The sequence below is a fragment of the Drosophila serrata genome, unplaced genomic scaffold, assembly GCF_035046125.1.
Source record: "Drosophila serrata isolate PLE 108 unplaced genomic scaffold, ASM3504612v1 contig_295, whole genome shotgun sequence".
Lineage (NCBI taxonomy): Eukaryota > Metazoa > Arthropoda > Insecta > Diptera > Drosophilidae > Drosophila > Drosophila serrata.
In genome coordinates this window covers 26,586-38,511 of record NW_028257193.1, presented here as the reverse complement: position 1 = coordinate 38,511, position 11,926 = coordinate 26,586, and the positions used below count along the sequence as shown (strand labels likewise).

Here is an 11,926-nt window from a genome sequence, read left to right as displayed (position 1 = left end):
CTCACAGTTGACTCTTGCATGAGTATCTCCTGGAATTTGCCGTTCAGCTGACGGAACTTATCCTGAAATCCCAAGGCGGTGGCCTCAAACTCCTCATCCTCATCCGAGGGCAGCTCCACATCGTTTTCGTGCATGCAATGGTACCTAAGAAGAGTACAATAAGTATAAAGTGTGATTTGAAGATCCTCAGTCCTTACCTTATCAGCCTTTTCACCGCCTCATCCTTGGTGCGGAAGGGCTTTACATAGTCCGGCTTCAGACAGCTCTCCTGGTCGACCTCCAGCTGGCGGACGAATCTGCGAAGAAACAAAGATTAGTATCTCTGTACCGCTGCCGCGTATTGCTAGGCAATCTGCAATCCAGTGTTGGCCGCTTCATCTTGAAATCGGCATTGGTTCAACCAACTACTCACAAGGAGAGGCGTGCAATTTTAGGTTTCTGCGTGGGCATTTCATCCAGTTTGCTTGGCAGACTGTAGAGGGGCAGGCTCGGCATTATAGTTGGTAGCGAGGGGACTAGGCTTCCCAACGCTCCTCCTGGTAACGTCACAGGTGGCAAGATGGGCGTAAGTTGCTGCTGCAGCTGTATCGCTGGCGCCTGCTGCTGTTGCTGATGCTGCTGCTGTTGCTGATGCTGATGCTGCTGATTTTGCTGTTGCTGCTGATGTTGCTGTTGTTGTTGCTGGGGCTGCAGTGGCGGAATGGGCAACATGGAGTTTCCATGCATTACAGCATTGCTAGTGAGCGGAGGAGCATTGCTGCTGCTACTGCTGCTGCTGTTTAGCAGATTTGTGGAGCTGGCAAAGATCAGTGGTGGCGGTCCACTCTTGTTGAGCACTGGCTGTTGAGCTTGTTGCTGTTGCTGCTGTTGTTGTTGCTGGACAACGGGCAGCATATTCATTTTTTGTGGCAACATATTGAGGGTTCCGTTTGACTGCTGCTGCTGCTGGTTTTGTTGCATCTGTGGATTGTTGGCTTTAATTCGGTTAACTGTTTCTTTTGGTTTTATTTGCAGTTGCGGCGGCAGCTGCTGCAGCTCCTGCTGTTGGGCTTTTGGAGGCTGTGTCTGCTTATGCTTGTTGGCCGCCTGCTGCTGCTGCTGCTGTTGGTGCTGCATGGGGTAGATGTGAATCCTCTGGGTTATATTCTGCTGGGCATTTGAAGCAGCTCCAGTGGCAGTGCCTCCTGCTACGGCTGTGGTGGACGAGTGATTGTTAGGCTGCACCACATTGGCAGGAACGACAGTAGTCTTCAGTGGCTCAGCGACCGCCGGCTGCTGCAATTGTTGTTGCTGCTGCTGTTGCTGTTGTTGCTGCTGCTGTTGTTGTTGTTGCTGCTGCTGTTGCTGTTGTTGCTGCTGATGTTGCTGTAATGGTTGCGACATTAGGGTAAAACCACCACTACCATTTGCCGTTGGCAGCATGCCCTCGGGTGTGGGAACCTCCTTGCCGGAGGCTAGGATCCTGTGCTGCTCGGCAAAGAGTCGTTGCAGTGCCAGATTGATCTCCACATCGGTCATCGGCTTGTTGTAGGCTGCAATTGTCGCCGGATCGATCTCCTGTCCTACCACGGGCATGAAGCTGGCCTTGTTCTGCAGCTTGATTGTGAGGAACTGAATCTGCATCTGGACTTGCTTGAAGACTTGTTGCATCTGCGGTGTCAGCTGGATTGTCTGCACCCGGGATACAGTGTTCGGCTGCGGCTGTTGCTTGGCTTGGCCCTGCACCTGAAGCTGCTGCTGCTGGGGCTGCAACTGTAACTGCAACTGCTGCTGTTGCAGTTGCTGCGACGGCAGTTGCAATTGACTGACAACGGAAGCCACTGTGGGCGACGAGGGTATCGATGCCGCCGATGTGGCCACTGTTGTGGTTGTCAGACTGAAGCTCGTCCTCTGCTGCTGTTGCTGTTGCAATATCGCTGCTGTGGGCTGCTGCTGTTGCTGCTGCATCGGAACTGTCACACCCACTAGCTTGGTCCCGCTCGTCGTCTGGAAGGGCTGGATGCTGCTGCTCATCGTGGTCGTGGTTGTGGTCGTTGTCTGGCTGCTGATCATCTGCTTACCGCTGGCCACATTGGGCTGCACAATTTGAACGGGATTGTTGTTGGGCTTCTGCGACAACGGATCCAGCTTGGGCATAGGCTTCACCACACCGGCGTTCTTCAAGTTGGCCAACTCCGAGGCATTAGTGAGAGTTGCCTTGGGCTTTCTCACCGGTTTCTTCTTAACCACAGCTCCTCCACCGGCTCCGGTGCCAGCACCACTGGGTGCCGCCTTGGCCGGCTCTAGTTTGGCCTTGCTTTGGTCTATAATTGGCGCCACATTGGCCACCTGCTTGGTCACCGTAGTGGTTGTCGAGGTGGTGCTGCTGGTGGTAGTAGTCAGCGTACTGCTGGCCGTGGTAGTGATAGCCAGTCCATTCGTAATCGGCTGGATGGGATGCACGATCTGCTGCTGCGGCGGCTGTGGACGCAATGGAAGCGACAAAGTCAGAGAAGTGGAGCCGGAAACCATCGCTTGCTGCTGATGTTGCTGCTGCTGCTGCTGAGCGGGCAATGGATTCACATCGTTGAAGTGGAGCTGACCCAGCTGTAGGCACTGTGCCAGCTGTTGGGCATTGATCCCGGCCGGAGCAATGAGCAGACGCTCCGTGGGCCCAATCGAGGCTGCCGTCTGTCCCGCACTCATGGCCGTGATCTGATTGGTAACGCTATTCAGGCAGAACAACTGCTGGGTACTGGGATCGATGGGTGGCAGGGCAATGTACCGCTGCTGACCATTGTTGGCCAGCTGGGGAGCAGGCGCGGGCGCTGGAGCAGGTGCGGGCACTGGGACGGAGATGGTAGTCGATTGTGTCACGGGCAGGGTCATAGGCTGCAGCTGTGGCTGCATTTGTGCCGTCACCAATGGCTGCTGTTGCTGCTGCTGAATAACAACCTGCGAGTTGAGCGGCAGCTGCGGAAAGGAGACAACATCGTTCGGCTTGGCGGGCAGCGCGGCTGGTGGTTTCATCGTCGTCGTCATGGTCGTCGTCGTTCCACTGGCCATTCCTAGCATGCTACTGCTGACCGGATGGGTGCCTCCTTGACCCGTCATTTTCCTATTGTTGGCCACTAAGAAAGAAGTGAGAGAGATGGTTAGTCCTTGAAGGGTTCAAGTGATCCTTTATTCAATGCCTTACCTTTGACTTCAATCTTGGGAGCTGCTGAAACCTTGGGCAGCGCCTGGGGCTGTGGCTGCTGCTGAACTATTGCTTGAGGCTGAGGGATCTGGCTAACCTGCTGCTGCTGCTGCTGTGCCTGCTGCTTGCTGGGATCCACGCGCGTCGGCTCATTGATGATGGTTACGTTGGGCAGGGCGCCCTTGAGCAGAGCCTGCAAGATAAGCTGCGACTGGTGATCCTGTGGATTGTTTGGATCGTGGCGCAGTATCAGCCTTTCGCACTGCTCCGACACGGTGAGCGTAAGACTGCCGGTAAGCTGCGGCACCAGAGCCGCCGCCGAGGCGGGAGATCCCACTGAAACCGAGACATTGGCGGGCATTCCGGTTAGCTGCGGCGGCAGTATCGTTGCTCCGCCAGCGGTCAGAGTTGGCGTGGACGTTGGAGTAGCAACCGGCAGCGGAGGCGGAGGGGTGGCCTGTGGTATGGCCACCAGTTGCATTTGCCTGCCATCGCTGGATAGCTTCAGTCCGGTGCTCGATTCCGTGCTGATCGTCGGGGCCACCGATGGCGTCGCAGGCTGGAATACCAGTTGTGTTGATTGTTGACCCGTGGCGGATGCATGGCCTCCTCCTGTGGCCGGTGCTCCTCCCATAACCGTGGCTCCTGGTGGCAGGATCGGCATGATCTGGATCTTGTTCTCTACCGCACTGCTCACGGGCAAGGCGGATGACGGGTGGTGATTCGGCACCTGCGAGATCTGAATGTTGCCAATCTGACTCGGCACGGCTGTCGCAGTGCCGTGGCTCAGCATCAGCGTGGGATTGCTGCTGCTGCTGCTGCTCGTCGTCACAGGTGTTGATGTGGGCGTGGGAGTCGGCGTTGTCAGGGTAATGGTATTCACCGTGGTGGGCATGCTGATGCTGATGTTGCTGCTGTTTAGGCTCGTGATGGTGGTGGTGGTGCCGCTGTTGCTGGAGGAGATCATTGTGCTGGCGGTGCCCGTTAGCTCCGGCTTCTTGGTGTTCCTTCGAACCGCAGGCTTTCTTCTCGGCTTCACAGTTGCCGTTGTGGTGGTGGCCACTGGACTGGATTGGATGGCAGCAGGAGCAGGGGAGATAATGGGGGTCGGCGTTACCTGGGGCTGCTGCTGCTGTTGCTGTTGCAGCGTCATGCTGGGCAGGCTGATGCTGATGGTGGGCGTGGCAGAGCTAGCCTTGGCCGCCGCTGCAGCGGCTGCTGCCGCCTGCTGGGCGAGATGCTGCTGCGCCTGCTTCTGGATCTCCTCAGCTGTGGGCAAGCGCGGTGTGGAGAGACCGAACGGCGGCACCGCTTCTGCGCTGGGATCAATCTTGATGAGGATATTTGGTATTTCGGTGGCTGCTTCGTTTCCCGCCGGCGGCTGCTGCGTCTGCGGGGCAGGAATGGTCAGGGTGAAGGGCAGGCCATCGCTGCCGTTTTGGTTCGGTATGGAGATCATGATGTCGCCGCTGCTGCTGCCACTGCCCGTCGCTGTTGCACTGGACGTTGCTTGGGCCTGCGCGGGGGGCTCGGGTTCTGCTGGATGGGTTTCCAGGCCCATCCCGTAGTCCTCGTCGTCATCGTCGTTGCCCGTGATGCCGCATAACTTCATCACATCGCCGAGGTCCAGCTTGCCGTTGCTGCTCCGCTGTATGTGCGTCGGTGGCGGCGATGGTGACTTGGAACGTATTGTGGTCTGCGGTTGCGTGGGCGCAGCAGCGATGGCTATCTTCTGCGGTGTGCATGCACTATTGACCTCCATGGGAGCGACCACGGGGGCAACAGTGGGTGCTGCTGTTACCGGCTGCTTCTTTCTGCGTGGCTTCGGCTTCTTCTTGGGTTCTGCTGCAACGCTTGCCGCTGCCTGGACTGATTGCTGGGCCTGCTGCACCTGGGACTGGGTTTGCTGCAACTGGTGCTGCAGCTGCTGGATCTGGGCCTGCTGTTGCTGCTGCTGCTGTTGCTGCAGCTGGATCGTGGCCATCGCTGCCTGCTGGTGCTGCTGCTGCATCATGGGTACGGGCGTGGACTGGCGTAGTGGCTCGGGAGTAACGGCCAGCGGCACATGCGCCGGCGAGGACTGGGTGAAGAGCTCCGTGGCCGTGCTGTTAGCCCCTGAGCTGTTTGCTCCAGGTGCCTGGGGCGTCTGAAAGGCGGTGGCTATCTGCTGGATATGAGCTCCGTTGAGCTGGTTCAGGTTGATGGTGGCTCCGCCCAGACTCTGCTGCAAATGGGCCGGCAGCTGGGATATGGTCGTGAGACCGTTGGGCATCTGGATTTGGGCCGCCGCCGCCGCCAACTGCAGGTTCTGCAGCTGGGCGGCGACGCTCGGTCCGAGGAGCTGCGTGTTCAATGTGGCCGTCGTAGCAAACGGCTGAGATCGTGGCGCCTGCGCCTGAGCTTGAGCCTGAGCCTGAGCCAGGGCCGCATGAAGGCCCGTCAGCTGCGTGCCCGTCTTGATGGCGCTCTGGAACTGGCCCGAGGCAGTCTGCTGGATGAGGTTCGCCTGCGAGGACACAATGAAGGTGGGCGCGGCAGCCAGCTGCATGGTCGCTCCATTCGTGCCTACTATCCGCAGCAGTTGCTGCTGCGCCGGCTGCGTCTGCAGTTGAGGCTGTCCCCGGGCATTCTGCTGGATAACTAGCGACGGTGCCGCTGTCAGCTGGGGCGTGGGCGGGCGCAGAATGAGCTGCACGCCCTGCGGATTCTGCTGCACCAGCACGGGCATCTGATTAAGAAGCAGCTGCTGCGGCTGACTGGTGGTGGCTGGCAACAGGATCTGCTGCTGCTGGGTGGGATTGGTGGTCTGCTGCTGGTTTGCTTGCTGCGATGTCTGCGAGATCTGTGCCCCTCCTCCGACAACTTGAGAGCCCTTCTTCTGCTGCTGCTGCTGCTGGAGCTCCGGCTTGGGCAGGATTTGTTGCGGGGCCTTGCCATTCTTGCCGGTGGGCATGCCCGTGACTCCTGCATTGCTCACGAACCGATGTGCCTGCTGCTGCTGCTGCTGCTGTTGGAGAGGCTGAGGCGGGTGCTGCTGCTGCTGGATCGGATGTTGTTGCTGCTGCTGCTGTTGCGGCTGGCTGGTGGCTATGAGCTGACCCTGCGGTCCCTGGATGAACTGGAAGACCTGCTGGGCACCCTGCTGTTGCTGCTGCGGCTGCTGTGAGATGGTGAACTGCTGGGGCAGCATTTGCACGGGCTGTGGCTGCGGTGTCGGCGGCTTAATAGCAGCCGCTGCTATGGCGCCGCTGGGACTCGGGATGGGGCTGTCCGCTATCAGAGGACTGCTGCTCTGGTAGTGCTGGAACTGCTGCTGTTGCTGAGCCTTCTGACCCTTCGCCGGGCCCTTGGAGACGCTGCTGACCACACTTCCGGCCGTAGCGAACGAGGTGGGAGTGCTGATGGCGGTGGCATTGAGTTGTCCATAGCCTCCGCCGCCGGCTGCCACTGCTGTCGCGCTACTGATCGAGGTGGGTGCAACGGCGCTGCTGCTGAAGATCTGGTGGCCCAACTGTTGCTGCACCTGCTGTTGCTGCTGCGTAGCTCGCTTCGTGCCCTTCTGAAAATTTAAAACGGGAATTTTTAGATTTATAAATTACCATTTTATAAACAATATCTTTACCTTATTGAGCTGGATGTTGTTGGAACCCACCAGCGTGGCATTCAGCTCGTTTCCAATGGGATTACTGTGCAGGGCAACACCTACTCCCACTCCCGAACTGCTACCGGCTGCGAGTGTTCCACTTAGACCCGCTCCAGCTCCAGCTCCGGCGGCGGTGGCTATGAGGCCACCACTGGTCACGCCGATGACCGTCGTGGCAGCGGCCGGTGACTGGGAGGGGCTCGGCTGGAAAACGACGGTACCAGCGTTGGGGCTGCCATTAGTGAACTGATGGATGGACTGTCTCCTGCCAGGCGTCGCCGCCTTGCGCTCCTAAAAATGGGATAAATATATTTAATGTCAAATATGTGATAATTATGCCTTATTAGAAATGTAAGAAATAGATCATTTATTTGTTCTAAATAAATGTTTTAAACATTCCTGCATTGTTTTCCTTTTATTTGATATTGAATACCAATATTTTGAGCTCCTCTTCTTCATTTTTGCACCTTTTTAGCCTTTTTAGAGATCAACTTACGTGTTCCTGGGGATTGCTGTTGGCGTTTACTTGATTGCCACCGGCTACAAGCACCACATCCTGTGGGAACGGCGATAGCGAGGGCGATGGCTGCAGACGAGGGCTAGCTGAGATCGATGGCGATGGACTGGGCGTCAGAAACGGACCCGGAGGAGACAATATTCCTGGAACGAAACGTAGTGAAATTAATATTTGCTTACCAAAAAATTGGGAGCACAGTTGACCCAAATAAATATGGAGTGAGAGAGTGAGTGTGATTGTGCAGTGTTTGGGTTCATATCTGGGAGCTGCAATCGTTTTTTGGTACGTGACCAAAGTGGCAACTGTCCTCGGGTCTTCCCCAAGTATCCAAGTATCTCGCAGACAGACACAAGCAGGCGCATCTTCCATAATTGTCCGCCATTTCACAGAGTTGTTTACTCTGCCAAGGGCCCCCAGTTGAGGCACTCTTCCTTCCATTTTTTGTTTTTTTTTTTGTTTTTTGCTCCCTTTGTGCATAGAAAAAAGCGAGAGGCAACTTAGCACATTTTCAAACACCAGTTGAGAGCCCCCACTTAGCCGCTAACACACACACACACACACACACACACACACACACTAGATAGAGATACGGATGCGAGCGGAGCGTTGAGATACAATTTGGTTTTGGGCCAGAAACAGAAACAGAACCAGTTTCATTCGAGTTCTTTGCACTTTTTTTTTTGCTCATCTTGAGGAGTTCTTTCACAGCTTTTGTTTGGCTTTCAGAGAAGGAGGGGCCCAAAGCACATGGTCCCAAAAATATTGGCAATTATCTGGAGAAGCATTAATTCAATTGGTTTATCATAAAAGGTGTGTGTTTGCTTGCTTAGAAATAAGAGTTAATCCATCAGATAAACGCTTTTAGATTTATTAAATTACTTCTTTGGTCCAGAGTTCTCTCTCTTCTCTTCTCTCACCATATGGTTCAATAATTTGTTACTCTGTCCAAGTAAATTGAATTAAGGACCAGCACTGAAGGAAGGGGATGGTGTGATGGCAACTATTCTCGGGAATAATTTGCATATATTGCCGCAGCTGGAAAACGACAAGTACGGCGACGCCACCAGAAGGAGTGAAAGCTACACAAAAAAAGAGGGCTAAAAGGATGTGGGGGCCAGCAGCAGCAGATGCAGAAGTGAAGAGGGAAAGACCACGAAATAAAGAACGAAAGGGAATATAATACGTAAATGGTGGTTCTACAAAACCAAGTAGATTTCAATAATACCCTTTTGTAATAGTTGCCAAGAATAGAGTCTTGAAGAAGTATCTTTAAGATACTGCTGATATTTTTATGTGCTCATTTTTTGGGTAAATCAAAGTTTTCCAACATCATAACTAAGTCAAAAATTCATTAATTTCAATTCGGAAAGCAATTCTGTGCTAATTTTCATTAGCTTAACAAATCTGCATATTCTTTTTATAATTTTAGAAAATTCAATTTTTTGCCAAATTTTGACAATTTTAATGATGTAACCCCTTATGATTTTTCGCAAAAATCAAAATGAAGTCGAAATTTTATTTTTTGCCCAGACATGGCTAGATTGATTCAGCTTTCGATGCTGATCAAGAATATATATGGTTTATGGGGTCGGAAATGACTCCTTCATTACGTTTCATGCTTAGGACTTAAATTATATTCTTCAAAAAGGTATAAAAAACAGACAATTTTTATACAAAATCTAAGTTTTTCGGACATCATAAATAAGCCGAAATTGCATATATTTTAACTCGGAAAGCTTTTCTGTGCGAGTTTTTAAAGCACTAACAAATCTACATACCGGGTTTGTTGATGCAATTATGAGTTTCTGACTTAAATAATAAAACCCTGCAAAGGGGTATAAAAAAAGACAATTTTTGTCAAAAAATCATAGTTTAAAAAACTCATAACTAAGCCAAAAAATCATTAATTTTAATTCCGAAAGCTTTTCTATGCTAGTTTTTGTTAGGTTAATAAATCTCCATACTCCATTTAAGATTTTAGAAGATTCAATTTTTGGCCAATTTTCGCAATTTTTAATGATGTAACCCCTTATGATTTTCGCAAAAATCGAAATGATGTCGAAATTTTATTTTTTGCCCAGACATGGCTAGATTGATTCAGTTTTCGATGCTGATCAAGAATATATATGATTTATAGGGTCGGAAATGGCTCCTTCATTACGTTTCATGCTTCTGACTGAAATTATAATACCCTCGAAAGGGTATAAAAACGGTAAGAAAGAATTTATTATATAGGGCCACGTTCTTTTCACCTTTTAAAAAATGAAAAAAGAAACACAAAATAACTAGGAAGGAATGTTTTAATTGTGAAGTATATATTATAATATTTTCAAGCCAATAGCATATGCAATACTCTTTTCCATACATCCTTATAAAGGGTATACATGGAGGCAGAGGATAAGCGAACATAAGCATGCATCAAATCGACATCGTTGTCGTCGTCGTCGTCGTCTCCTTGTTTCTTATTGGAACAGAAAATGGATGAGATGGAGGCAAAGGATGCAATGGAGGCGATGTGTTTCAGAGTCTTTTGCCATCGCAGCATCATTATCGACAGCAAAACTAAATGCAAAAGAATTCAGCAAGCGCCCCTTGGCAGCACAATTGCTCCTACTCCTCCTCCGAATGCCTCCCGCTGGCATTCAATCCTCGTCACAAGGTGGCCAGAAGGAGCAGGAGCAGGAGCAGGAGGAGTAGCAGTAGGAGCAGTAGAGATTGTGTGTTCATCGTGATATATTCCTGGCAACGAGAAATGCGAGTCTGCTGTCTTTTGTATGGTGCCGCCGGTTGGTTGCCTTGGCAATGTTTGTTTGCAGCCAGCAAAGGATTCGGAGGGGATGAGCAGATGGGTCACCAGTCGAAATCAAAAGCAACAGTGCCATGGAGCACATATATGTATATACATATGAATGATAGTCTGAGGGATTACGGATAATCACATGTTCAACTTGATTTACCTTTGACGCTTTTGTCGTCGCATTTCCATTTCAATTACGTAATTAGATAAGTTGTTGTCGATGGATTAGCAAGCATTAATAGCAACGCAAATATTATTGTGTAATATTTACAAAAATAATCATAAACATGTCGCATAATCCGTAAGCATTAAATTGATGAAATCTTAGTATTATATTTCATGTTTTGCAAGTCTATCGTCCTTGATAAATTATTATTATTTGAGTCTGACAAAACATCTTTAAAACGCTTCTAGCTTCCTGAATTAAAAGTTGCAAAGAGCAATTACCGAATGAATTAATTAGAAGCGGTCCCAGACCAGCATTAAATTAGTTTATATATTATTTATAACATCCAAAAGCTTTATAATTAGACTGGCTGCCGTTGCCTAAAAGTATCCAACGATTGACGGCGATATCTTTGACACGAAAACTCCCTTTTGCCACAGTCTTTAATTAAACAGTTAGCAGCGGGAGGCGGAGTAAGCCAGACGACAGAGCCAAAAACAGAGACAGAGCCAGAGCCGCCTTGGTAATTTCACACAAAGGCAACCACAAACGCAACTAACAGAAGCGGCGAAGGACGACGACGACGATGGGTGGGTGGAAAAGGAAAAAAGGGGGAAAATTGGGCGGCTGCAGGGGGGGAAAGGAAAAAATTGAAAGAGAAACTAAAGGATAAATTGACAAGCAGACACACAGAGATACTCCAAAACTTTTCCTCCCGTCGAACCACAGATGAGCGCACTTTTGGCTGCCGCCTGACATGGCGAAAATGGTTTGTGTGGATGCATGGATGGATGCTGGATGGATGCTGGATAGATAGATAGATAGATGGCAGCTGGAGCTTGGGTGCCGAATGGGGGGGATAGGAATGGGGCATTGGTGGCACCGCCCGTTGGTAGCCAACTGCCTGGCGGCCATTTGCTTGAGTGTCTGGGCGCAAAACAGAGGCAGCAGCAATGGCAACAGCATCCACATCCAACCATCCACGGTCTGAGAACGTTCCTTTCGAGGAATCGTTCACTGAGAGAAAGAAGTGTTTATTAGTAAAATTACATATAAAGAAAGCTAAGACACTTTCAAACCTATACTATGATACTTGACATATGCTTTTTAATATTTTAGTAACGTATTCATTTGACAAAGCCTTAAAAGATACTTTTACTTAGATACTTGCCATCTGTATACTTATTTATATATTTTAGATACTTATATAATTCCATAATAAATCCTAGTTTCCTTATTATTCAACCTGGTTTTTCTCTCAGTGCTTCTCCTTGTCTAAGCTTCGTAATATTTTGCATTTCGTGCCAGGACTGAGGCAGAACCAAGCGGCAGTTGGTCGCGAGATGAATCCTATTTACAAGGCACAATTCTGACTGAGTGCACACACACACACACACACACACTCTGAGTTCAACATGAAGTGGGGGGAAAAGGAGAAGAAGGGGCGTTCAGAGGAGCCTTAAAAAGTGGGCGGGGCAGGGGGCACAGCCTGTCAAAGCCAGTAGAATTTGAGTGAACGACAGACGTACGGAACTGCAACGCAAGGAAAACCCAAGTGGAGGAGGAAAGCAGTCAGGGAAAATGTGAACTGAAGCAAAGGTAGTAGTGGCAAAGTGTTTTTCCTT

General features: G+C 50.8%; 1 protein-coding gene across 1 annotated transcript in view; it reads right to left on the bottom strand.

Moving 5' to 3' along the window:
• Bicra (BRD4 interacting chromatin remodeling complex associated protein) overlaps nt 1-11,926 on the bottom strand; it is a 30,036-nt gene that overhangs the window by 4,779 nt on the left and 13,331 nt on the right. The window contains exons 2-7 of the mRNA XM_086836895.1: nt 7,318-7,481; nt 6,801-7,112; nt 3,179-6,737; nt 413-3,110; nt 198-296; nt 6-144 (exon numbers count right to left, since the gene is read on the bottom strand). Of these exons, the coding sequence (XP_086693021.1) occupies nt 6-144; nt 198-296; nt 413-3,110; nt 3,179-6,737; nt 6,801-7,112; nt 7,318-7,481 (6,971 nt within the window). The remainder of the gene's footprint in view (nt 1-5; nt 145-197; nt 297-412; nt 3,111-3,178; nt 6,738-6,800; nt 7,113-7,317; nt 7,482-11,926) is intronic.